This window comes from Mercenaria mercenaria, chromosome 14 (assembly GCF_021730395.1).
Source record: "Mercenaria mercenaria strain notata chromosome 14, MADL_Memer_1, whole genome shotgun sequence".
In the NCBI taxonomy this organism is placed as follows: Eukaryota; Metazoa; Mollusca; class Bivalvia; order Venerida; family Veneridae; genus Mercenaria; species Mercenaria mercenaria.
The window spans coordinates 42,379,208-42,402,709 of NC_069374.1; the positions used below are offsets into that span (position 1 = coordinate 42,379,208).

A 23,502-nucleotide genomic window follows, 5' to 3' on the forward strand; every position below is an offset into this window, starting at 1 on the left:
GGGGCAAGTGATTTGAAGTCAGCAGCCTTAACCACAGCAGTCAGGGGCAAGTGATTTGAAGTCAGCAACCTTAACCACAGCAGTCAGGGGCAAGTGATTTGAAGTCAGCAACCTTAACCACAGCAGTCAGGGGCAAGTGATTTGAAGTCAGCAACCTTAACCACAGCAGTCAGGGGCAAGTGATTTGAAGTCAGCAACCTTAACCACAGCAGTCAGGGGCAAGTGATTTGAAGTCAGTAGCCTTAACCACAGCAGTCAGGGGCAAGTGATTTGAAGTCAGTAGCCTTAACCACAGCAGTCAGGGGCAAGTGATTTGAAGTCAGTAGCCTTAACCACAGCAGTCAGGGGCAAGTGATTTGAAGTCAGTAGCCTTAACCACAGCAGTCAGGGGCAAGTGATTTGAAGTCAGTAGCCTTAACCACAGCAGTCAGGGGCAAGTGATTTGAAGTCAGTAGCCTTAACCACAGCAGTCAGGGGCAAGTGATTTGAAGTCAGCAGCCTTAACCACAGCAGTCAGGGGCAAGTGATTTGAAGTCAGCAGCCTTAACCACAGCAGTCAGGGGCAAGTGATTTGAAGTCAGCAGCCTTAACCACAGCAGTCAGGGGCAAGTGATTTGAAGTCAGCAGCCTTAACCACAGCAGTCAGGGGCAAGTGATTTGAAGTCAGTAGCCTTAACCACAGAGACATGGAGTTCCCAACAGGTTTCATGAAGAACAAGTTAAACATGTGCTCTTCAGAATGCTTTCTTTCTTAAAAATTTGATCTAGTGATCTAGAGTTTTGGTCTCCTGATGATACAGTTTAAAATTAGGCCTTAATTATATAGACAAACATTTTATGTTTCAAACAGTTCTTTTAATAAATAAGTCCTTTAGAGTTCATAATTTGACCTAGTGACCTAGTTCATAACCCCAGATGACCTGATAATTTTCTTTTCCAAGATGTTATTGAGACAGATTCTGACTAAGTGGTGGCATTTAGTGTGTTAACAGTAAAGCTGTGGACCACAAATGATGAATCATCCACCTAAACTAATAGCTTACCCATAACCTTTGGTTCAGAGGAGCTAAAACATATGGACTTGCTTACATAATATCACTGCCTTTTTCTCATCACGAGAAAGATATTCGGTGCTTTTCACATCCAGGTTCTTTGTAGATTTCTCCAAGAACATGTACGTACAGTTTAAACACTTAATGGTGAAAACTTCAAATGTTTGATACGGAACTTAAATCTTCCAACTATTGTGTCTTTAGTATCAATACTGTAATTTAAACAAAGAAAAGAATATTTCAGGTATATTTTTATTCTGCATATATACACAAGCTAGTTTGGGGTTTGATGTGGTACATTAAAGTGTAATACCATGTTAAATTTGTTAACAATCATTGTTTTTGAAATATGTTAAAGTTACATGTATACAATTAACTCTTGCAGTCAGTAAAACTTATTAACAGTTACACAGAGTTTGGTATTAAAATACAGTGAAACACCGCTCGCTCGCGGTCGCAAGGGGATGAGCAAAAGTTATCGAGTTATCCATGGTTTCGAGCGGCCCAGACATTGATCAACATATGAAAAAAAATTAAGTTTGTTTTACCAGTTGTCATTGGGGCCATTTGCAGAGGAAACGGTGATGCCTAATAATTACACACTCGTGATATTTTCAAAAATGTATTACAAACGCTATCTATAATTTTTTAGACGTTTCAATATTTAATAAGAAACAAGACTTTTTTTATTTGGAAAACGGTACTCGAATTTGCAATTTTCTTCTCCAAATTAAGATCTCGTAATTACCGTCTCAATTTTATGAAAAGGCTATATTATTTCCTTTATTTGCATGCAAACGACTGGTGATTAAAAGATCTCATAATTATCTTCTCGATCCTGCAGAAAAAAGTAATAATTTAATCTGAAACAAACAGTAATTGATCACTATTTGATAAATAAAACTTTTTCTTCAACCTTTTATCAATAATTAGTCGATTACTAATTATCAGATCAAATATAACAACAAACAAACATTTAAGATAGTCAGGGAATAGACCACGCAATTCTCACGACATGCGGAAATTTTAAATTTATCCATACATTCTTACTGAATTTGACACCTGTGCTCGAGTTTGCCAGAAGCAACAAAGAGTAAATCAATATACAGGGACCAGGTGTCATGCTCGAGTGATCGAGTAATCGATGCTCAACCCAGCCGTGCTAATTTCACATAGAAAATAGGAAATCGGCTGGGACCACATGAATTGCTCGAGAGAGCCCGGGTGCTCGAGTCATTGATGCTTGAGCGAGCAGTGTTTCACTGTATATATATATATCAGGAAAAAATTAAAGAAACGAAAGTAGGATTAAATATTTGCAAAAACACCATTGTTAAATGCCGACTTTTGCATAACTGATACTTTTTGTTTAAGTGCCTATATATTTTGCAGAAAATCGTATGTCAAAAAATACCTACCAAAAGCCACTTGCAGAAAATACAGTTTAAAAAACTTTAAAAAGACCTTTTCACAAAAAAAAAGAAGTGTGAACAAATTACATTGAGAATATACCATTAAAGTTTACACAAAGCTAAAGAATAAAAAAAATATTTCCCCTTTCTTAGAATTAAAGTTGATAAACATTCATAAAAACACACATTGAAACTAATACAAAATGAAAAGATTCTACCGGTATACTGTGCTGAATGAGAAACTTGTAATTTCTTCTTTTAAATCAGGAAGTTAAGACCGTATTGCTTTCAACCATCATCTAAGAGTAGTATTTGACTATTTTGCATTTTACTTTCTATTTGCTTATTAGCAAAATTATTATTTTTAGGTTTTAACCTATTTAAAGGTTATAACCTTTACTCTGCTTAATTTCTAAAATTTACTGACTGAATAGTGAACAGTGTAGACCAAATCAGTCTGCACGCATGTGCATGCTGATCTTTGTCTGCACTGGGCATAGAGGCAGCATGCACGGATCCGCCTCCGCCCCCGAAAAATCCTAAAAAAAGGAAAGAAGAGAAGAAGGAAAGAACATACGACCCCGGCGTAATTCATATTTATGATTTATGTTAATTATCTCAAAGAAACAAAGAATTTTACCTTTAAGAAAACTTAATTTAATTATTTTCCCCAAATTGAACAGGTGAGCTCATAAAAATGTGAAAATAAGGGTATATTGTATGTAAAATTGCAGTGGAAAAGGTGTTCTTAAATGCTTCTAAAATGCCCCAGAATGCAGGAAATGAAGCGCTGAATTTCAAAATTTTCAAGGGGGGGGGGGCATGCCCCACACTCCCCTACCTGATTGGCTGCTTTTCTATTTCAGCCTGTTCAACAAAAACTTATTGACAACCCTGTACTTATAAATGGCTAACATCCACAAAATCACATCAAATTATTAAGTGTATAAAGACACATGTCTGTCATAGTAAGGGTTCGGTCGGACCCCCCTGAGAAAACTGGCTGGATCTGCGCATAGGCAGAATCACTTGCCACCAGCAGGCTCAAGGTTAAAGATAGTCAATCTGATCTTGAACATTTGATGGACTTGTTTGAAACATTTTAATGACAGTTCACATTTGCCTTGATATATAAAAATTGTAAGGTTATATAATATTATCTATTATTGCACGACTCGTTCTAACCAAGGCCAACCACCATGTAAGGATCACTGGTCAATAGTTTGTGTTGGGATGTCGCTATGTGCCACCCTGGGATGTCACGATGTTCCATTCTGGGATGTCACTATGTGCCACCCTGGGATGTCACGATGTTCCATTCTGGGATGCCACGATGTTCCATTCTGGGATGTCACTATGTTCCACCCTTGGATGTCACTATGTGCCACCTTTGGATGTCACTATGTGCCACCCTGGGATGTCACTATGTGCCACCCTGGGATGTCACTATGTGCCACCCTGGGATGTCACTATGTGCCACCCTGGGATGTCACTATGTTTCACCCTGGGATGTCACTATGTTTCATCCTGGGATGTAACTAAGTGCCATCCTGGGATGTCACTACTCTAACATCTTAATATATTCTGAGCTTGGTAAAGAGCTCAAAAAAGGTCAGCAGCAAAGTGGAGACTGTCAAGCTCATTAGAAGCATCTAATGCTCCTTACAAGTATGTAAATATTGCTTGTTGTATGTTTTGATTAAAATCTATTTCTTACCACAGTTTATTTAAATTTCCCAGCTATAATCTGTGCAAAGCTTCATAACAAGAAAATAAGTCAAGAACAGAATGTTTAGAAACAAAGACTTGGCACTAACGAAGTATAACTAGCTTGCTGATAAACAAAAATCACCCTTGAATGAAAACATGCAACAAAGACTTCAGTATTAAATCAATTCAATTAAAACAACAACAAAAACATCAACTGTGATGACTTTATAATAATTCAGGTTTACATTTGGTTTTTCAGTGTTATAGGATGACTACAAAACATAGGAAACTAGAGTTGCTTTTGAGAAAAGCGCATGTCTCCCACAACTGCCTAATCATCTAAATAGCAAGTCAGTCTTTATTTCCTGTTTATTCACTACAAATATACCTTTGAAGAGTAAAAAGGCCGATTTTGGGAAATTCAAGGTCCATAATTCTGGAGTGCCTCAGGCGATTTGGCTAGTTGATGAACCTGGCCAAGGAGTTATGGTCAAAAACATTTGGTTCAAGTTTGGTGAAGATCGGATGAGAAATGTTGGACTTAGAGCGGACGAGAGTAAAAAGGCTGATTTTCAGTAATTCAATGGCCATAATTCCAAAGTGCCTGGGCCGATTTGGCTAGTTACCAAACTTGGCCGAGGACTCATGGTCAAACACATTTTGTTCAAGTTTGGTGATAATTGGATGAGAAATGTTCGACTTAAGAGCATGGACAAGAGTAAAAAGGCCGATTTTCGGTAATTCTAGGGCCATAACTCCGAAGTGCCTGGACCGATTTGGCTCATTATCGAACTTGCCCTACTAGAGCGATGCACATTCATCAAGCCAAAAGGACTCCTATACTACTCAGATTGCATGCACATTCCTGGAGCCAAAAGGACTCCTATGCGTTGTATAGGGGTCCTTCCGGCTCCAGCAATGCGCCTAAAATCTGAGTGTTTTTTTTTGTAAATTCAAGGGCCATAATTCCGAAGTGCCTGGGCCGATTTGGCTAGTTATCGAACTTGGCCGAGGACTTATTGGCACACACATTTTGTTCAAGTTTGGTGAAGATCGGATGAGAAATGTTCAACTTAGAGTGCAGACAAGCTTTGTGACAGACAGACAGACAGACACACAGACAGGAGTAAATCAATATGTCTCCCACACCACTGTGTGGTGGGAGACATAATGAAAGCAACTCTTGCTGGTCCTTTAACTTCATAGTGAAATACAAGAGGTAATATAAGAAAAAAGCAAAACATATTGTTCAAGGGAACAGCATCAAGATGTCCTTTTTGTAATGTCTTAGTTGTAATAATCATCTGGCATTTCATCATAATTCATTTTATCTGAATCTGTGTTCACTGTATCCGAATCTATCTTCCCTTCAGGATCGTACTAGTACCAATGCCCATGTCAGGTTCTGTAACTAAACACTTGACATTTACATATCATGTTCTTTTTAATAGGAGCATAAATTTCATAGATAGTTTTACATACCTAAAATTTTGTTACAAAATCTATTATATGAGTTATATTAAGTTAACAATACTTTTGCACTTCATAAGCGAGCTAAATTTTTTAAAACATTTCCACATTTCAAGAAAAAATTACCCAGGCTTTCAATAGTTTTACATTCTATGTCAAAATGTAAATGAATTCTAGTAGGGTTTTTCATTGGAAATGAGTTCATGAATGTTAGATTTATGCCACAATGTGCTATTAATACACTAAAAAACTGCTTTGATTGAGGAAAGAAGACATTGTGTGGGTATGGTTCTTCCACCCCTTTGTCCACTCAAGAGAAACTAAATCCCAGGAAGAAGTTTGTGCCACAAACTGGAGAAGGACAGGACATAAGGGTGGCCCTCACCTGACTTCATCAACCAAACAAGAGCTGTCTCCATAGGATGACACATGCCCCCGATGGCACTTTGAATGAATAGTTATGGCCGATGTTAGAGTTTAGGACCTTTGACCTACGGAGCTGGGTCTTGCGTGCGACACGTCGTCTTACTGTGTCACACATTCATGCAAAGTTATTTTAAAATCCATGCATGAATGACAAAGATATGGACCGGACACGCCCATCAATGCACTATCATGAAAAATGACCGTTAACGTCTAAGTGTGACCTTGACCTTTGAGTTACGGACCTGGGTATTGCGTGTGACACATCGTCTTACTGTGGTACACTTTCATGCCAAGTTATTTGAAAATCCATCCATCGATGACAAAGATATGGACCTGACACGCCCATCAATGCACTATCCTTTAACGTCTAAGTGTGACCTTGACCTTTGAGCTATGGACCTGGGTGCTGCGCGCGACACATCGTCTAACTGTTGTACTTATTCATGCCAAGTTATTTGAAAATCCATCCATCAATGACAAAGATATGGACCTGACACGCCCATCAATGCACTATCCTTTAATGTCTAAGTGTGACCTTGACCTTTGAGCTACGGACCTGGGTCTTGCACGCGACACGTAGTCTTACTGTGGTACACATTCATGCCAAGTTATTTGAAAATCCATCCATCGATGACAAAGATATGGACCAGACACGCCCATCAATGCACTATCCTTTAATGTCTAAGTGTGACCTTGACCTTTGAGCTACAGACCTGGGTCTTGCACGCGACACGTCGATGACAAAGATATGGACCGGACACGAAAATTGCGGACAGACCGGCAGACTGACAGACCGACAGTTCAAAATGCCTTTGGGGGCATAAAAAATAAGTATGTCATGCACATCTTAACTTCACATGTATGACATTTCAACTGATGAAAGAATGCACTTTTAGATATGTGGGTGGGAGGAAGAAACAATGGTTGCCCCAATCTCTGCCAAAAATATCCTGCACATCTTTATGGTGATCGTATGTATGAAGTTCTACTGGAATCCTTTTGCAACTGTGGAAGTAGCTCGCACCACAAACTTGAGGATGGATAATGTATCAATGCCTCTCTCTTTCATCCATCCAAGAAAAAAAAATTGTCATGTACATCTATACTTCATAGTGATCAAGCGTGTGATTTATACCCCCTCTAAAAAAGCCTTGTTTGAAATTTTGATGGTAAAAATAATAATCACTGTATCTTTCTACCACTCAGTGTGCAACCTCTTCCCTCAAGTGAAAACAATTGAAGAATTTTTTTTTAAAGTTTCACAACTCCATCAAAGTTCAGCAAAGATCTTTCAAGCATTTCATGAAAATTTGTTTAAGATTTTTCTATTTTAAGAACCATCTGAACAAAATGGAGACGCAAAGATGCAATGGAACAAGTCTGGTGAAGACCGATCAAGTGTTTCTTGAGAAAAGTCATTTAAAAATTTTTTTCTTCTATTTTTAGCTCTGGTGGCCCCTAACAGGGGTTAAACAGAAGCACTTGAACAACAAGAGGGCCCTGAAGGCCCTTGTATCGCTCACCTGACCTAATTCTAACCCCTGATAAGTTAGAATCTAAGTTAGCCTTGATTTCATAGAGACAAACATTTTGTCAAAGTTTTATGAAGATCAAGTAGAAAATGTGACTTCTAGAGTTTTATATGAATGTTATTCTAGCGCTCAAAAAAAAGCAGGGTGCTGTTTTAAATTGGAAAAGTACGAAAGCAGTGGTTTCATGTTCGATGTTTGTGTCTTTTATTCCATTTATGATTATTGCACACTTGTCACAGACCAAGGTTGTAAATAATGTCTTTTTAAAACCAGTAACAGATAATTTGATTTTAGGGACATGATTAAAACAAACTTAGAAGAGGTCCACTATACAATGCTACATGTCAAATATCTGAGTTGAGGGTATTACAGTTTTAGAGTATTTGAAATTTCAGTCTGGTGGTCTGCTACCCTAAAAAGGATGAGTACTTGTTTCTGTTTGGACACTGAATTTTCTACTTTCTGTTCTCACTATGGTTTGAGTATAAACATGAAAACTGTTTCATTTAATTCAGAATGCATTTTAGCAGTGAGTGTGATTAAACCACTTGTTTTACATGAAATGCACAAGACACTGACCTAAAGATCATCAAGAATAACATTCTGACCAAGTTTCATGACGATATGGTCATAAATGTGGCCTCCAGAGTGTTAACAAGCTTTTCATTTGATTTGACCTGGTGACCTAGATTTTGACCCATCATGAGCAGTGAGTCTGATTAAAGCACTTGTTCTACACGAGACACTGCCTACAGAACATCAAGAATAACATTCTGACCAATTTCCATGAAGATATGGTCATAAATGTAGCCTTTTTGAGTTTTTGACCCCACATGACCCAGATTTGAACTTGACCTAGAGGTCATCAAGACAAACATTTTGATCAATTTTCATGAGTTTTTAACTTAAAGTTAGGTCTCTAGAATGTTAAAAAGCTTTATCTTTGATTTGAACTGGTGACCTAGTTTTTGACCCAATCTGACCAAGATTGGACCTTGACATAAAGATCATCAAGATTAACATTCTGACCAAGTTTCATTCAGCTATGGTCATAAATGTGGCCTCTAGAGTGTTAAATAGCTTTTCCTTGATTTGACCTAGTGATCTAGTTTTTGACCCTACATGACCCAGATTCGAACTTGACCTAAAGATCATCAAGATTAACATTCTGATCAAGTTTCATTAAGATATGGTCATAAATGTGGCCTCTAGAGTGTTAACTAGCTTTTCCTTTGATATGACCTGGTGACCTAGTTTTTGACCTCACATGACCCAGATTCAAATCTGATCTAAAGATCATCAGGATTAACATTCTGACCAAGTTTCATGAAGATACAGTCATAAATGTGGCCCCTAGAGCGTTAACAAGCTTTTCCTTTGATTTGACCTGGTGACCTAGTTTTTGATCCCAGATGACCCAATTTAGAACTCGTCCAAGATTTTATTAAGGGTAAAATTCTGACCAAGTTTCATTAAGATTGGGACAAAGTTGTGACCTCTAGAGTGTTAACAGTCAAAATGTTGACGACGGATGACTGACAGAGTGATCACAAAAGCCCACCTTGAGCACTTTGTGCTCAGGTGAGCAAAAAATGAGAGATGACCAATCATCTGGTTTGTTCTACTTTTAGTGCTGGTAGCCCATATAATGAGTCAAGTAAAACCATTTGAACTTAACTGAGAGGACTATCCAAGGATGTTACAGACCAAATTTGGTAAGATCCATCAAGTGGTTCATAAGGAACTATCTAAAGATTTTTCTTTTTTAATCTCTGGCAGCCCTGAAGATCTGTTAAATGGTTCATAAGAAGTCATTTTATTTTTTTCTATTTTAGCTCCGATGGCCCCTAAAATGAGCCAAGCTGAGCTATCTGAAAAAAACTTGAAAGAGATCAATGCAAGGATGCGTTTGGCCAAGTTTTCTGACTATTACAGATTCATACGTATCATTGATTTATTACCTCCCTTTATAAAATATTTTTGAATTTCTATATGGAAACCTATAACTTTCTGTAAGTAGCAAGGTTTTTTAATAGTAAGTATGTACCCCAGTTTTACTTTGTTTGTATTGTTTACGTTAACGTCATTTCCGTGATTCCATACAGCGTTATTTATCTTATGTATCTGTTAGCTAGAAGAATTGCAGAATATGTAATCTAAGACTTGTGCATGTGACTTGATAAAGGTCTTGGGCCGAAACATTGTCGCAAAGAGCGATAATAAAAGCTATTACAGAGATGTTTAAGTAAAAATTTTGACATAGGGGATGGACAAATGACAATGGATGACAGACTTCGGATCATCCACATATATTAATAGCTCACCATAAACAGAGTCCAGGTTTGCTGAAAAGTACACAAGTAGAAAGTGTGGCCTCTAGAGTCTTAACAAGGTTTTTCTATGATTTAACATAGAGGCATTGTTTTTGAACCTTACCTAGATTTCACTGTTACACTCTGACAGAGTTATACTGATAAAGTAGAAAATATGGCCTCTAGAGAGTTCACAAAGTTTTTCTATGATTTTATTCTAGTGTATGACTGCAGCTGCCCAATTTTGGACCTGGCGAAGATTACATAGTGACAAACATTCTGACAAAAGATTTATGCTGATCAAGAAGAAAATGTGGAATGATGAGTGTTAACAAGGTCTTTCTATAATTTGTCCTTGTAACTTAGCTTAGACCTCCTGTAACCCCATTTAAAACCTAGAACATGCCGAAAATATGCATAATAAGATTTGGCACTGTTTACTCCTCTAAGGTTTGGTGGAAATCCACCCTATAATATAAAAGAAGTGGCTAAAGCATCATAAAATTTGACAAATCAAAGGTCATAACTCTGCTGAAAAACATCAAACTGGAACATGCCCATGGTATGCAGAACTAGGCTTGGCAATGATCCTTTTTGTGAAGTTTAGTTTGATTCCTACACATGGTATTACAGCAGTTGCACTGATAAGGTAAAATACAACAAATCAAGGGCAATAACTCCACCAAAAATCACTGAACCTGAACATGCTGACAATATACACAGTCAGGCTTGGCACTGATCATACCTGTCAAATTTGGTGGAGTGGTGGCCAAAACATCATAAAATTTGATGAATTAAGGGCCATAACTCCACTGAAAATAATCAAATTAGAAAATACTGCCGACCTGCACAACTATGCTTAGCAATGATCACTCCTGTGGAATTTGGTGTAAATTTGTCCAGTGGTGTCAGGAGATCTGCTTGGACAAGCTTTGTGACAGACAAAAAGCAATAAATCAATTTGTCTCCCCAACTACATGTGGGAGCCAAAACAAACAAGAGCTCGTAGAACATGAAATGCCCCCCTTGATGCATTCAGTAACTGCACAAGGAACAGAAATTGTTTGGTCACTGTGCACTGGACGTTTGACATACTGACCATAAATCAATAATTATGGATCATTTACCAGTCATAAGTGACCTCTGTATCAAATGTGATCTTAGACCAAAGCATTCTCTAGTTATCTGGCAAAAAAAGTTCTACTGTTCTGGGTCAATGTGACCTTGACCTTTGACCTACTGACCTCAAAATCAATAGGGGTCATCTGCTGGTCATGATCAACCTCCCTATTAAGTTTTGTGATCCTAGGCCCAAGTATTCTCAAGTTATCACCCGTAAATGGTTCAACTGCTCCTGGTCACTGTGACCTTGACCTTTGACCTATTGACCTAAAAATCAATAGGGGGCATCTGCTGGTTATGAACAACCTCCCTTATTAAGTTTCGTGATCTAAGGCCCAATCATTCTCAAGTTATCGTCCAGAAACGGTTCAACTGTTCTGGGTCACTGTGACCTTGACCTTTGACCTACTGACCTCAAAATCCATAGGGGTCATCTGCTGGTCATGATCAACCTCCCTAATAATTTTCGTGATCCTATGAACAACCTCCCTTATTAAGTTTCGTGATCTAAGGCCCAAGCATTCTCAAGTTATCATCTAGAAATGGTTTAACTGTTTTGGGTCAATGTGACCTTGAATTTTGACCTCCTGACCTAAAAATCAATAGGGTCATCTGCTGGTCATGACCAACCTTCCTATAAACTTTCATGATCCTAGGCCCAAGCAATCTAGAGTTGTCACTGGGAAACCATTTAACTGTTTAGGGTCACTATGACCTTGACCTTTGACCTACTGACTCAAAATCAATAGGAGTCATTTGCTGGTCATGACCAACCTTTCTATTAACTTTCATCTTCTTCTTCTTTTCGTTTGCGACTACACTGTCAGACCAGTAGCCTCGATGAAACTTGTGGTTTGCCGCAGATCCTCAATGCCTCCATACAGTTTCTGGTGGATTGAGGTATTTATCTGCCATGTCGCAGCTCGCTCCTGGTCATGCCTTTTACATCTCTGAAGTATATGCTCCGCAGTCTGATCTTCTTCACCACATGGACAAGTTGGCGATGATGTCAGTCTGTATTTCTTGTACATTTGAGCATTGAGCTTGCTGTGCCCTGAGCGGAGCCTGACCATCATCACTTGTTCAGACCGATCAAGGAGATGAAAAGCATCTTCCTCCATCCTTGGTCTCGTTAGTGCCTTGATGATGGTGACTTTCTCCTTGTAACTCACAGGTTCTGTTGGTTGTTCTGACTGAGCTCCTAGCTTAGCCAGTTTGTCTGCCTCTTCATTGCCTGCAAGTCCACAATGGGATGGAATCCATTGAAGTGCTACTTTGCAGGTTATACTCAGGCTCTGCATACTCCTGGCTAGCTATTATTAACTTTCATGATCCTAGGCCTAAACGTTCTTGAGTTATCATCCGGAAACCAATTGGTCTACGGACCGACCGACAACTGCAAAACAATATACCCCTCCTTCTTCGAAAGGGGGCATAAAATTAAACCAAGAAATTCTAATTTTCAAAGTACATAAAGGGCAATAATTCTAACTCTAATTCTAATGATAAACAATAAATTTAAAGTATTAAAGTACAGTGAACCGAAACAAAAATTCAAATCAAGAAATTACAAAAAGGGCCATATTTCTAACAAAATGCAAGTGAAAGGTATGTTCTTGGCCTACTTACTCATCTAATGATAATAAATAAGTGCTCAGAGTTTAAAAACAATAGCTCTTATATTTTTTGGAAACCTAAACAAACAAGAGCTGTCCGAAAGACAGCCAAGCTCGACTATTCGAAATATTGTCACAGAAGCAGGAAATTATTACCCAAAATGTTAAATATCAAAAAAGTTTTAAGTTCGAAAGGGGACATAATTTGACCAAAATACATGTCAGAGTTATGGGACTTGGTGCTATCAACTAGTTTTATAACCCCGAAGAAACGTATTAAGTTTCAATTCAATATCTGCATTAGTTTTGGGGATAGTAACTTGCATGTAAAACTTTAACCAGAATTTTCTAAGTCCAAAAGGGGGCATAATTTGCTCAAAATACATGTTAAGAGTTATGGAACTTGACCCAGTGAGGTTGGTAATTGACCTAGAAAAAGAATAAATAAGTTTCAAAGCTATATGCCTTTTGGTAATAGCTGTATGTACTTGCACGCAAAACTTTAACCAGGATTTTCTAAGTCCAAAAGGGGGCATAATTTGACCAAAATACATGTCAGAGTTATAGGACTTGGTGCTATCAACTAGTTTTATAACCCCGAAGACACATGTGAAGTTTCAATTTAATATCTGTAGTAGTTTTGGAGATAGTTACTTGCATGTAAAACTTTTACCAGAATTTTCTAAGTCCAAAAGGGGGCATAATTTGGCCAAAATACATGTCAGAGTTATGGGACTTGACCCAGTGAGGTAGGTAATTGATCTAGAAAAAGAAAAAATAAGTTTTAAATCTATATGCCTTTTAGTAATAGCTGTATGTACTTGCAAGCAAAACTTTAACCAGAATTTTCTAAGTCCAAAAGGGGGCATAACTTGGCCAAAATGAAGGTCAGAGTTATGGGACTTGGTGCTATTAACTAGTTTTATAAACCCGAAGACACATGTGAAGTTTCAATTCGATATCTGCATTAGTTTTGGAGATAGTAACTTGCATGTAAAACTTTAACCAGAATTTTCTAAGTCCAAAAGGGGGCATAATTTGGCCAAAATACACGTCAGAGTTATGGGACTTGACCCAGTGAGGTAGGTAATTGATCTAGAAAAAGAAAAAATAAGTTTTAAATCTATATGCCTTTTAGTAATAGCTGTATGTACTTGCAAGCAAAACTTTAACCAGAATTTTCAAAGTCCAAAAGGGGGCATACCTTGGCCAAAATGAAGGTCAGAGTTATGGGACTTGGTGCTATTAACTAGTTTTATAACCCCGAAGACACATGTGAAGTTTCAATTCAATATCTGCATTAGTTTTGGAGATAGTAACTTGCATGTAAAACTTTAACCAGAATTTTCTAAGTCCAAAAGGGGGCATAATTTGCTCAAAATACATGTTAAGAGTTATGGAATTTGACCCATTGAGGTTGGTAATTGACCTAGAAAAAGAATAAATAAGTTTCAAAGCTATATGCCTTTAAATGATAGCTGTATGTACTTGCATGCAAAAACTTAACCAAGGTGTGACGCCGACGCCGAGGCCAGGGTGAGTAGAATAGCTAGACTATTCTTCGAATAGTCGAGCTAAAAACTTTACAAACTCTGATGATCAAGTGATGACTATACCTTGTAGATTTTTTTTCTTCAAAAATCAGATAATTTAAAACAAGAGGGCCATGATGGCCCTATATCGCTCACCTGTTATCATTGCACTTGAGGACAAGAAGGTCCTCAGAAAAAATATCTAAGTCCAAAGGACAGGAACAACAAAGGGAAGAAATTTAACCAAAAAGAAAAAAAAATCTTACAAGGTATAGATATGTCAAAATATACCTAAAAATTGGAGGTACCATCCATGTTGTACCACAGAAAAGAGGTCTCGGTTTTTCCTTATGGCCAATAATAAAAAAGTTACTAAAAATAAGCTATTTATAGTAACGTAAAGGTGAAGTAATTAAAAAAAAAAATATTTTAAGTGAACAAAAGAAGGATCTGCCAAATAAATCTGTTGACATAAATGAAATTTCAGATCAGTATCTTCATTAGTTATGGAGATATACCCATTTTAATTTGAAATAAAGGGAGGTAATTTGAAATAAAATCAGTACATAGTTATCTACCCTGATTGTCTCAGTCCAATTAATAACAATAATGAAATTTCAAATAAGTTCTGTAAGTATTTACTGATATAAATCCATATTTATTTCAATCAGGGGAGGTAATCAGATATAAAATAACTCTGAAATCTACAATTGAATCTGATTTGTCATGGAATCCAAGATTTATTGTTGTTGAAGATATTTTGGAAGTTTGTATCAAATAAAACCATAAATGAAATCTCTATATGGCTGCAAAAGCCAAAATAGCCAATTTTGAACGTTTAAGGGGCCGTAACTCTGGAACCCATGATGGAATCTGGCCAGTTCCAAGTTTGGTTAAAATCAAATCATTAATGAAGCTGCTATTGTGCAGACAAGGTCCAAATAGCCAATTTTGGCCCTTTCAGGAGCCATAACTCTGGACCCCATTAAGGGATCTGGCCGGTTCAAGAAAGGAACCGAGATCTTATGATGACACAAGTTTTGTGCGAGTTTGATTAAATTCAAATCATAAATGAAGCTGCTATTGTGCAGACAAGGTCAAAATAGCTAATTCCGGCCCTATCAGGGGCCATAACTCTGGAACCCATTATGGGATCTGGCCGGTTCAAGACAGGAACGAAGATCTTATGGTGACACAAGTTTTGTGCAAGTTTGATTAAAATCAAATCATAAATGAAGCTGCTATTGTGCAGACAAGGTCAAAATAGCTAATTTTGACCCCTTCAGGGGCCATAACTCTAGAACCCATAAAGGAATCTGGCCAGTTCCAGATAGGAACCAAGATCTTATGGTGATACAAGTTGTATGCAAGTTTGGTAAAAATCAAATCATAAATAAAGCTGCTATTGTGCAGACAACGTCAAAATAGCTAATTTTGGCCCTTTCAGGGGCCATAACTCTGGAACCCATAACGGAATCTGGCCAGTTCCAGAAAAGAACCAAGATCTTATGGTGGTACAAGTTGTGTGCAAGTTTGTTAAAAATCAAATCATAAATAAAGCTGCTGTTGTGCAGACAAGCTCAAAATAGCTAATTTTGGCCCTTTCAGGGGCCATAACTCTGGAACCCATAAAGGGATCTGGCCAGTTCAAGAAAGGAACCAAGATTTTATGGTGATACAAGTTGTGTGCAAGTTTGGTTAAAATAAAATCATAAATGAAACCACAATCGTGCAGACAAGAAGTTGTTGACGGACGGATGCACGGACTGACGACGGACAAAGGGTGATCACAAAAGCTCACCTTGTCACTATGTGACAGGTGAGCTAAAAAGCAAATCTCACCAGTTGGTCCACAGTTGTCTTCACTCTCATCCCAGTTATCATCACAGTCTTGTTTGCCGTCACAAACATTTGTGGTCGTTAGACACTTACTCTTGTCAGGACACAGGAACTGACTCTCTGCACACGCCTCTGAAATATTACAGCCTTCTTTAGGTATACAATGGCTTAGACACTGTTTGAAAATGACAAGGCTGATCAACAGCACTGAGCTCTTAGTTAATCTTTTTCAAGAGAAGAAATATGCTTTAATTACAGATTGGTGAGCTGAGGTTAACAATTCATGCTAGTTCTTTGAAAATCTTCCAACAGCTTTGACAAGCATTAGTTGACTCCAAGTGAAAATTTGACTCTTGGTCATCAATCTGCATGTATCTAAGTGAAGTTAATGACTGATGTTACTTTCATGAAAATTATCAAAATGGTTTTGACAATATGGAGTGAAAATGAAGTGAGGTTATTTGAACTTTGACCTCCAACTGTGACCTTGATTTTAGACCTAGTGACCTAGGTTGTGTGTTCTTCTTGATGAGGTTACAAATTAATGCTAGTTTTCTGAAAACCTTCCCGGTGGTATCTTTGGAGTGGACATGAGTTAAGCTATTTGATCTTTGACCTCAAAGTGAGACTTAGACTTTGGACCCGTGTTGTGTGCTCTGAACATCGTCTTGATGAGGTTAGCTTTATGAAAATATTCAGTGGTTAAGAAGATATGGAGCATACACGTTGTATGGAGGGACAAATCAACTGACCAGTGGACTGACATGCCTGATTGCAATATAGCCCCTATATATAACTATGAACCTGGGGGTGTAATAAAGTTATGAAACCTCCCCACTGTCAGATTATCACAGTGAACAAGTATGTGCAGTTTCAATTCATTTCCTCCAGTAGTTACTGAAATACAAGCTTACATACAAAACTGAACCAAATTGGGACACAGACACTGATGAATGGGTGAGGGCAATCACTCTATCTATCCTCTGAAAAGTCAAACTAACTAGAATTGGGACCATAGGACACGGATGCGCCCCAATCCTCTATATAGCAAAAACTATCAAAGGGCCATAACTGCAGTAAAAATATTCATATAAAATGTATTCCTTCCTTTATGGTCATCTGCACATCAAGCTTGTTCATCTGTGAAAGTTTGAAGCAAATCAGGCTAATAGTGTGGGAGGAGTTGGACACACAAGACTTTTCTCTATATTCTATATATCAAAACTATCAAAAGGCCATAACTGTGGTAAAAATATTAACAGAAAAAATTTCTTCCTTTATGGTCATCTGCATACCAAGCTTGTTGATTTGTGAAAGTTTGAAGCAAATCAGGCTAATAGTGTGGGAGGAGTCGGGACACAAGACTTTTTAGCTCACCAGAGCCAAAGGCTCAGGGTGAGCTATTCTGATCAGTCACCGTCCGGCGTCCGTAAACATTTACTTTAAACGATATCTCCTCATAAACCGCTAGGCTAATTTCATCCAAACTTCACAGGAATGTTCCTTGGGTGTAGCTCTACAAATTTTTTTCAAAGAACTGAATATCATGCAGAACTCTGGTTGCCATGACAACCGAAAGGAAAAACTTAAAAAATCTTCTTCTCAAAAACCAGAAGCCATAGAGCTTAGATATTTGGTGTGAAGCATTGCCTAGTGGACCTCTACCAAGTTTGTTCAAATCATGACCCCGGGGTCAATTGATTTTACATAGGAAAATCTTAAAAAATCTTCTTCTCAAAAACCAGAAGCCCTAGAGTTTAGATATTTGAATGTAGCATTGCCTAGTGGACCTCTACTAAAGTTATTCAAATCATGACCCCGCCCCAGGGGTCACTTGATTTTACATAGATTTCTATAGGAAAATCTTCAATTTTTTTTTGAAAATAAACCAGAAGGCCTAGAGCTTAGATATTTCACATGTAGCATTGCCTAGTAGACTTCTACAAAATTTATTCAAATCATGACCCCCGGGGTCAAAACTGACCCCGCTCCAGGGGTCACTTGATTTTACATAGGAAAATCTTCAAAATTTTTCTAAAAATAAACCAGAAGGCCTAGAGCTGAGATATTTCATATGTAGCATTGCCTAGTGGACCTCTACAAAATTTGTTCAAATCATGACCCCCGGGGTCAAAACTGACCCCACCCCAGGGGTCTTGTAAAATCTTCATAAATTTGCTAAAAATAAACCAGAAGGCCTAGATCTTAGATATTTGACATGTAGCATTGCCTAGTAGACTTCTACAAAATTTGTTCAAATCATGACCCCCGGGGTCAAATTGACCCCGCCCCATGGGGTTACTTGATTGTACATAGAAAAATCTTCAAAATTTTCTAAAAATAAACCAGAAGGCCTAGAGCTTAGATATTTGACACGTAGCATTGCTTACTGGACCTCTACAAAATTTGTTCAAATCATGACCCCCAGGGTCAAACTGACCCAGCCCTAGGGGTTACTTGATTGTACATAGGGAAATCTTCATAAATTTGCTAAAAATAAACCAGAAGGCCTAGATCTTAGATATTTGATATGTAACATTGCCTAGTAGACTTCTACAAACTTTGTTCAAATCATGACCCCCGGGGTAAAATTGGCCCCACCCCAGGGGTTACTTGATTGTACATCGGAAAAGTGACCCCAGGATTCACTTGATTTTACATAGGAAAATCTTAAAAAATCTTCTGCTCAAAAACCAGAAGCCCTAGAGCTTAGATATTTGACATGTAGCATTGCCTAGTGGACCTCTACTAAAGTTGTTCAAATCATGACCCCGGGGTCAAAATTGACCCCGCCCCAGGGGTCACTTGATTTTACATAGATTTCTATAGGAAAATCTTCAAAAAAATTTAAACAAGAGGGTCATGATGACCCTGGATCGCCCACCTGAGTAATATGAGCTACATGTTGTAAATGTCAAACTGATGCTAAAATGTTAAGAAAGTCAGTAGGTCACATTCATGGTCAATGAAATTCAGTTTAATGATCGATGTGCAAAACTGTGTATGTCATCCAAATTTAAAGGCTGTATCTTAAAAAACAAGAAAGTAGGTCAGCAGGTCAAGGTCACAGTCAAGTGACATCATATTACTTGGGATCATCAGGTAATTGTAATTAAACAGTCTTGGAAATAGGATCAAGTAATTATTTAAGTATTTTTTTCTATATAACTCATATAATAACTAAATGACCCCGGGGGCAGGGCCTCTTTTAACCCCAGGGGCATAATTTGAACACTTTGGTAGAGGACTACTAGGCAATGCATTATACCAAATATCAAAAGCCTAGGTTGTGTGGTTTTAGACAAGAAGATTTTTAAAGTTTTTTTCCTATATAAGTTTATATAATACTTGGGACCCCCAGGGCAGGGCCTCTTTTCACCCCAGGGGTACATTTTGGTCAAGAACCATAAGACAATGCTACAAACCAAATATCAAAGTCTTGTGGTTTCAGACAAGAAGATTTTTAACATTTTTTCCCAATATAAGTCTATGTAAAACTTGGGACCCCCAGGCGGGGCCATATTTGACCCTAGGGAGATAATTTGAACAATCTTGGTAGAGGACCACTAGATGATGCTACATACCACATATCAAAGCCTTAGGCCGTGTGGTTTTGTACAAGAAGATTTTTTAAGTTTTCCCTATATAAGTCTATATGAACCATGTGACCCCCGGGCGGGGCCATATTTGACCATAGGGGAATAATTTGAACAATCTTGGTAGAGGATCACTAGATGATGCTACATACCAGATATCAAAGCCCTAGGCCCTGTGGTTTTTGACAAGAAGATTTTTAAAGTTTTTCCTTTCTGTTGCCATGGCATCATCATCCCCAGTGTCAAACTGACCCCGCCCCATGGGGTTACTTGACTGTACATAGACAAATCTTCAAAATTTTCTAAAAATAAACCAGAAGGCCTAGAGCTTAGATATTTGACATGTAGCATTGCCTAGTAGACCTCTACAAAATTTGTTCAAATCTTGACCCAGCCCCAGGGGTTACTTGATTGTACATAGCGAAATCTTCATAAATTTGCTAAAAATAAACCAGAAGGCCTAGATCTTAGATATTTGATATGTAACATTGCCTAGTAGACTTCTACAAACTTTGTTAAAATCATGACACCCGGGGTAAAATTGGCCCCGCCCCAGGGGTTACTTGATTGTACATCGGAAAATCTTCCAAAAAATTTCTAAAAATCATCAGTTTGACATTTGAAACATTTAGCTCATATTACTCAGGGGAGCGATTCAGGATCATCATGACCCTCTTACCTCTATATTCTATATATCAAAACTATCAAAGGGCCATAACTGTGGTAAATATATTCACAGAAAAAATTCCTTCCTTACTGGTCATCTGCACATCTAGCTTGTTCATCTGTAGAAGTTTGAAGCAAATCAGGCTAATAGTGTGGGAGGAGATGGACACACAAGATTACAGTACGGGCGGTGTGCAGACAACAGCAACGCTATATGCCCTCACATAAATCTGTTCCTATTTTCAGTAATGGTAACCTAGACCCTATCCTTAGCAACCTAAGATTGACTGAACCTTGGTCTCAATATCTCATTCCTTACTGGTTAATGAGCAAAATGGACTTACATGGTTTGCAAAGAAAACTCTATACAGTAAAAACAATACATGTACATTGTTAAGTACTAAGGCCTATAACTCTTGTGTTCCTCAGTCAATCTGACTTAAACTTGCAACGACATTCTCATTAGTAGTTAACTTTTTTACCAAACTTGATTTAAATATTCTAAACCATGTGTTAGATATAGAAGGACCACAAAATGACTATATTACTACATCTTCTGCAGGCAATAATAAAATATGACTTACTGTCACCACAATTTAATTCATCGTCTTCACCTTTACAGTCTGGTATTCCATCACATACACTATCATTTCCTATACACATTCCACCTTTACATATGAACTCCACAGCGGCACATCCTGCTCAATAGAATCTTACAAGCATGTTAAGTTGATCAATGTTTTTTGAAAAAGTTTCGTATCTTACCAGAAATTCACCAATATAACAACACTCATCAGAATGATTTTCAAGGAATGCAAACCTCTAAACTTCAATCAAAATTAAACAAGAGTTGTTTGTAAAACATATATGTATATGCCCCACATGATGGTCTGTGAGAGGCAAGTGAGTATGTAATTTTGCATGCTGTGACCTTGACCTTTGACATTAAAAACAACAGGGATCATCTATTAGCTCCCCTATGAAGATTGGCAGCCAAAGCTTTCTTTCGTTATTAATCAGTTTTCAGTCTTGAGGTCACTGTGACCTTGACATTTGACCTACTTACCCCAAAAAACAATTGAGGCTATTTACTGAAAACAGGCTTTAATCTGTGGAAAATTTTCAATCTAAAGGTCTAGAAATTTGACCATTGTCAGACCAATCATTCTATGGTTACTGACTGGAACCAAATGGTCTAAGGTCTGACAGATTGACAATGAGCATAACAATATAATATAATATACTCCCTCTTCTTCGAAATGGTGACCTCCGGTATGACAGAATGAATAAAATGAGTATGCTCTAAACCAGAGTTACACAGAAATGTAAAATTAGAAACAAAAACTAGAAAATGCTTTTGTAAAAAAGCGCATGTCTCCCCCAATGCAAAGTCCTATAGGCAAGAAGTCAATAGGGGTCAGGAGTGAAAGTCAAAGAGACACTGATGGTTGGCTGCAATAGGGATCATCTACTTGGCATGTCCAGTCATCCCGCTAAATTTCAACACTCTTGCCCTAGTGGTTCTCAAGTCACTGTTCAGGCTCCTGTGACCTTGACCTTTGATCAAGTGACCTCAAAATAAATAGGGGTCATCTACTCTGCATGTCCAATCATCCTATTAAGTTTCAACATTGTAGGTCAAGTGGTTCTCAAGTTATTTCCAAAAAATGATTTTACATGAACAGGCCACTGTGACCTTGACCTTTAATAGACTGACCCCAAAATCAATAGGGGTCTAGATCCCTGCATGTTCAATCTTCCTATGAAGTTTCAACATTCTGGGTCAAGTGGTTCTCAAGTTATTGATCGGAACTGGTTATCAATGTTCAGGCCCCTGTGACCTTGACCTTTAACGGAGTGACCCCAAAAACAATAGGGGTCATTTACTCTGCATGAACAATCATCTTATGAAGTTTCAACATTCTGGGTTGAGAGGTTCTCAAGTTATTGATTGGATATTGGTTTTCCATGTTCAGGCCCCTGTGGCCTTGACCTTTAACAGAGTGACCCTAAAATTGTTAGGGGTCATCTACTCTGCATGACCAATCATCCTATGAAGTTTCATCATTCTGGGTCAAGTGGTTCTCAAGTTATTGACCGGAAATGGTTTTCAATGTTCAGGCCCCTGTGACCTTGACCTTTCACAGAGTGACCCCAAAATCGTTAGGGGTCATCTACTCTGCATGACCAATCATCCTATTAAGTTTCAACATTCTGGGTCAAGTGGTTCTCAAGTTACTGACCGGAAATGGTTTTCAATGTTCAGGCCCCTGTGACCTTGACCTTTAATGGAGTGACCCCAAAATCGATAGGGGTCATCTACTTTGCATGTACAATCATCCTATGAAGTTTCAACATTCTGGGTCAAGTGGTTCTCTAGTTACTGATCGGAAATGGTTTTCCATGTTCAGGCCCCTGTGACCTTGACCTTTCACGGAGTGACCCCAAAATCAATAGGGATCATCTACTCTTTATGACCAATCATCCTATGAAGTTTCAACATTCTGGGTCAAGTGGTTATCTAGTTATTGATCGGAAATGGTTTTCAATGTTCAGGCCCCTGTGATCTTGACCTTTGACGGAGTGACCCCAAAATCAATAGGGGTCATCTACTCTTCATGACAAATCATCCTATGAAGTTTCAACATTCTGGGTCAAGTGGTTCTCTAGTTATTGATCGGAAATGGTTTTCAATGTTCAGGCCCCTGTGACCTTGACCTTCGACGGAGTGACCCCAAAAACAATACGGGTCGTCTACTCCAGCAGCCCTACAACCCTATGAAGTTTGAAGGTTCTAGGTCAAATGGTTCTCCAGTTATTGCTCGGAAATGAAGTGTGACGTACGGACGGACAGACGGAAGGACGGACGGACAGAGCAAAAACAATATGTCTCCTGGGGGAGACATAATAACTAGAAGAGCTTTCTATAAAAGTGATGCATACTTGTATACCCACAAAAAGTCTTGGTTGAAAAGGTTACAACAGTACGGACTAATACTCAAGGTTTCATTAAAGATGCGCCACAAAATAACTGTATTCTTTTGTATTTCCATGATGACAGTGAGATATATAAGGCCAAGACAATGTGTTTAATGTCTAAATATATTTTTAAGTTGATGTAGTAGTATGCACAGTACTTGGTGTATTAATTATTATTATTATTATACCAGATTTATATAGCGCCCTTTTCATGATAAACACATTCAAAGGCGCTTTA

General features: G+C 38.1%; 1 protein-coding gene across 6 annotated transcripts in view; it reads right to left on the minus strand.

Annotated features, from left to right (window-relative positions):
- Nucleotides 1-1,290: 1,290 nt before the first annotated feature.
- The window catches only part of LOC123527381 (low-density lipoprotein receptor-related protein 2-like), a 189,010-nt gene continuing 166,798 nt past the window's right edge, over nt 1,291-23,502 (minus strand). For 4 of the 6 annotated variants that reach the window (XM_045306784.2, XM_045306782.2, XM_045306780.2 and 1 more), the window contains 3 exons: nt 20,870-20,983; nt 16,027-16,155; nt 1,291-5,585 (listed from right to left, as the gene is read on the minus strand). In XM_045306784.2, coding sequence (XP_045162719.1) covers nt 5,533-5,585; nt 16,027-16,155; nt 20,870-20,983 — 296 coding nt within the window. In that variant the 3' untranslated portion in view covers nt 1,291-5,532. The remainder of the gene's footprint in view (nt 5,586-16,026; nt 16,156-20,869; nt 20,984-23,502) is intronic. The other 2 variants (XR_008367061.1, XM_045306779.2) reach the window with 2 other exon arrangements.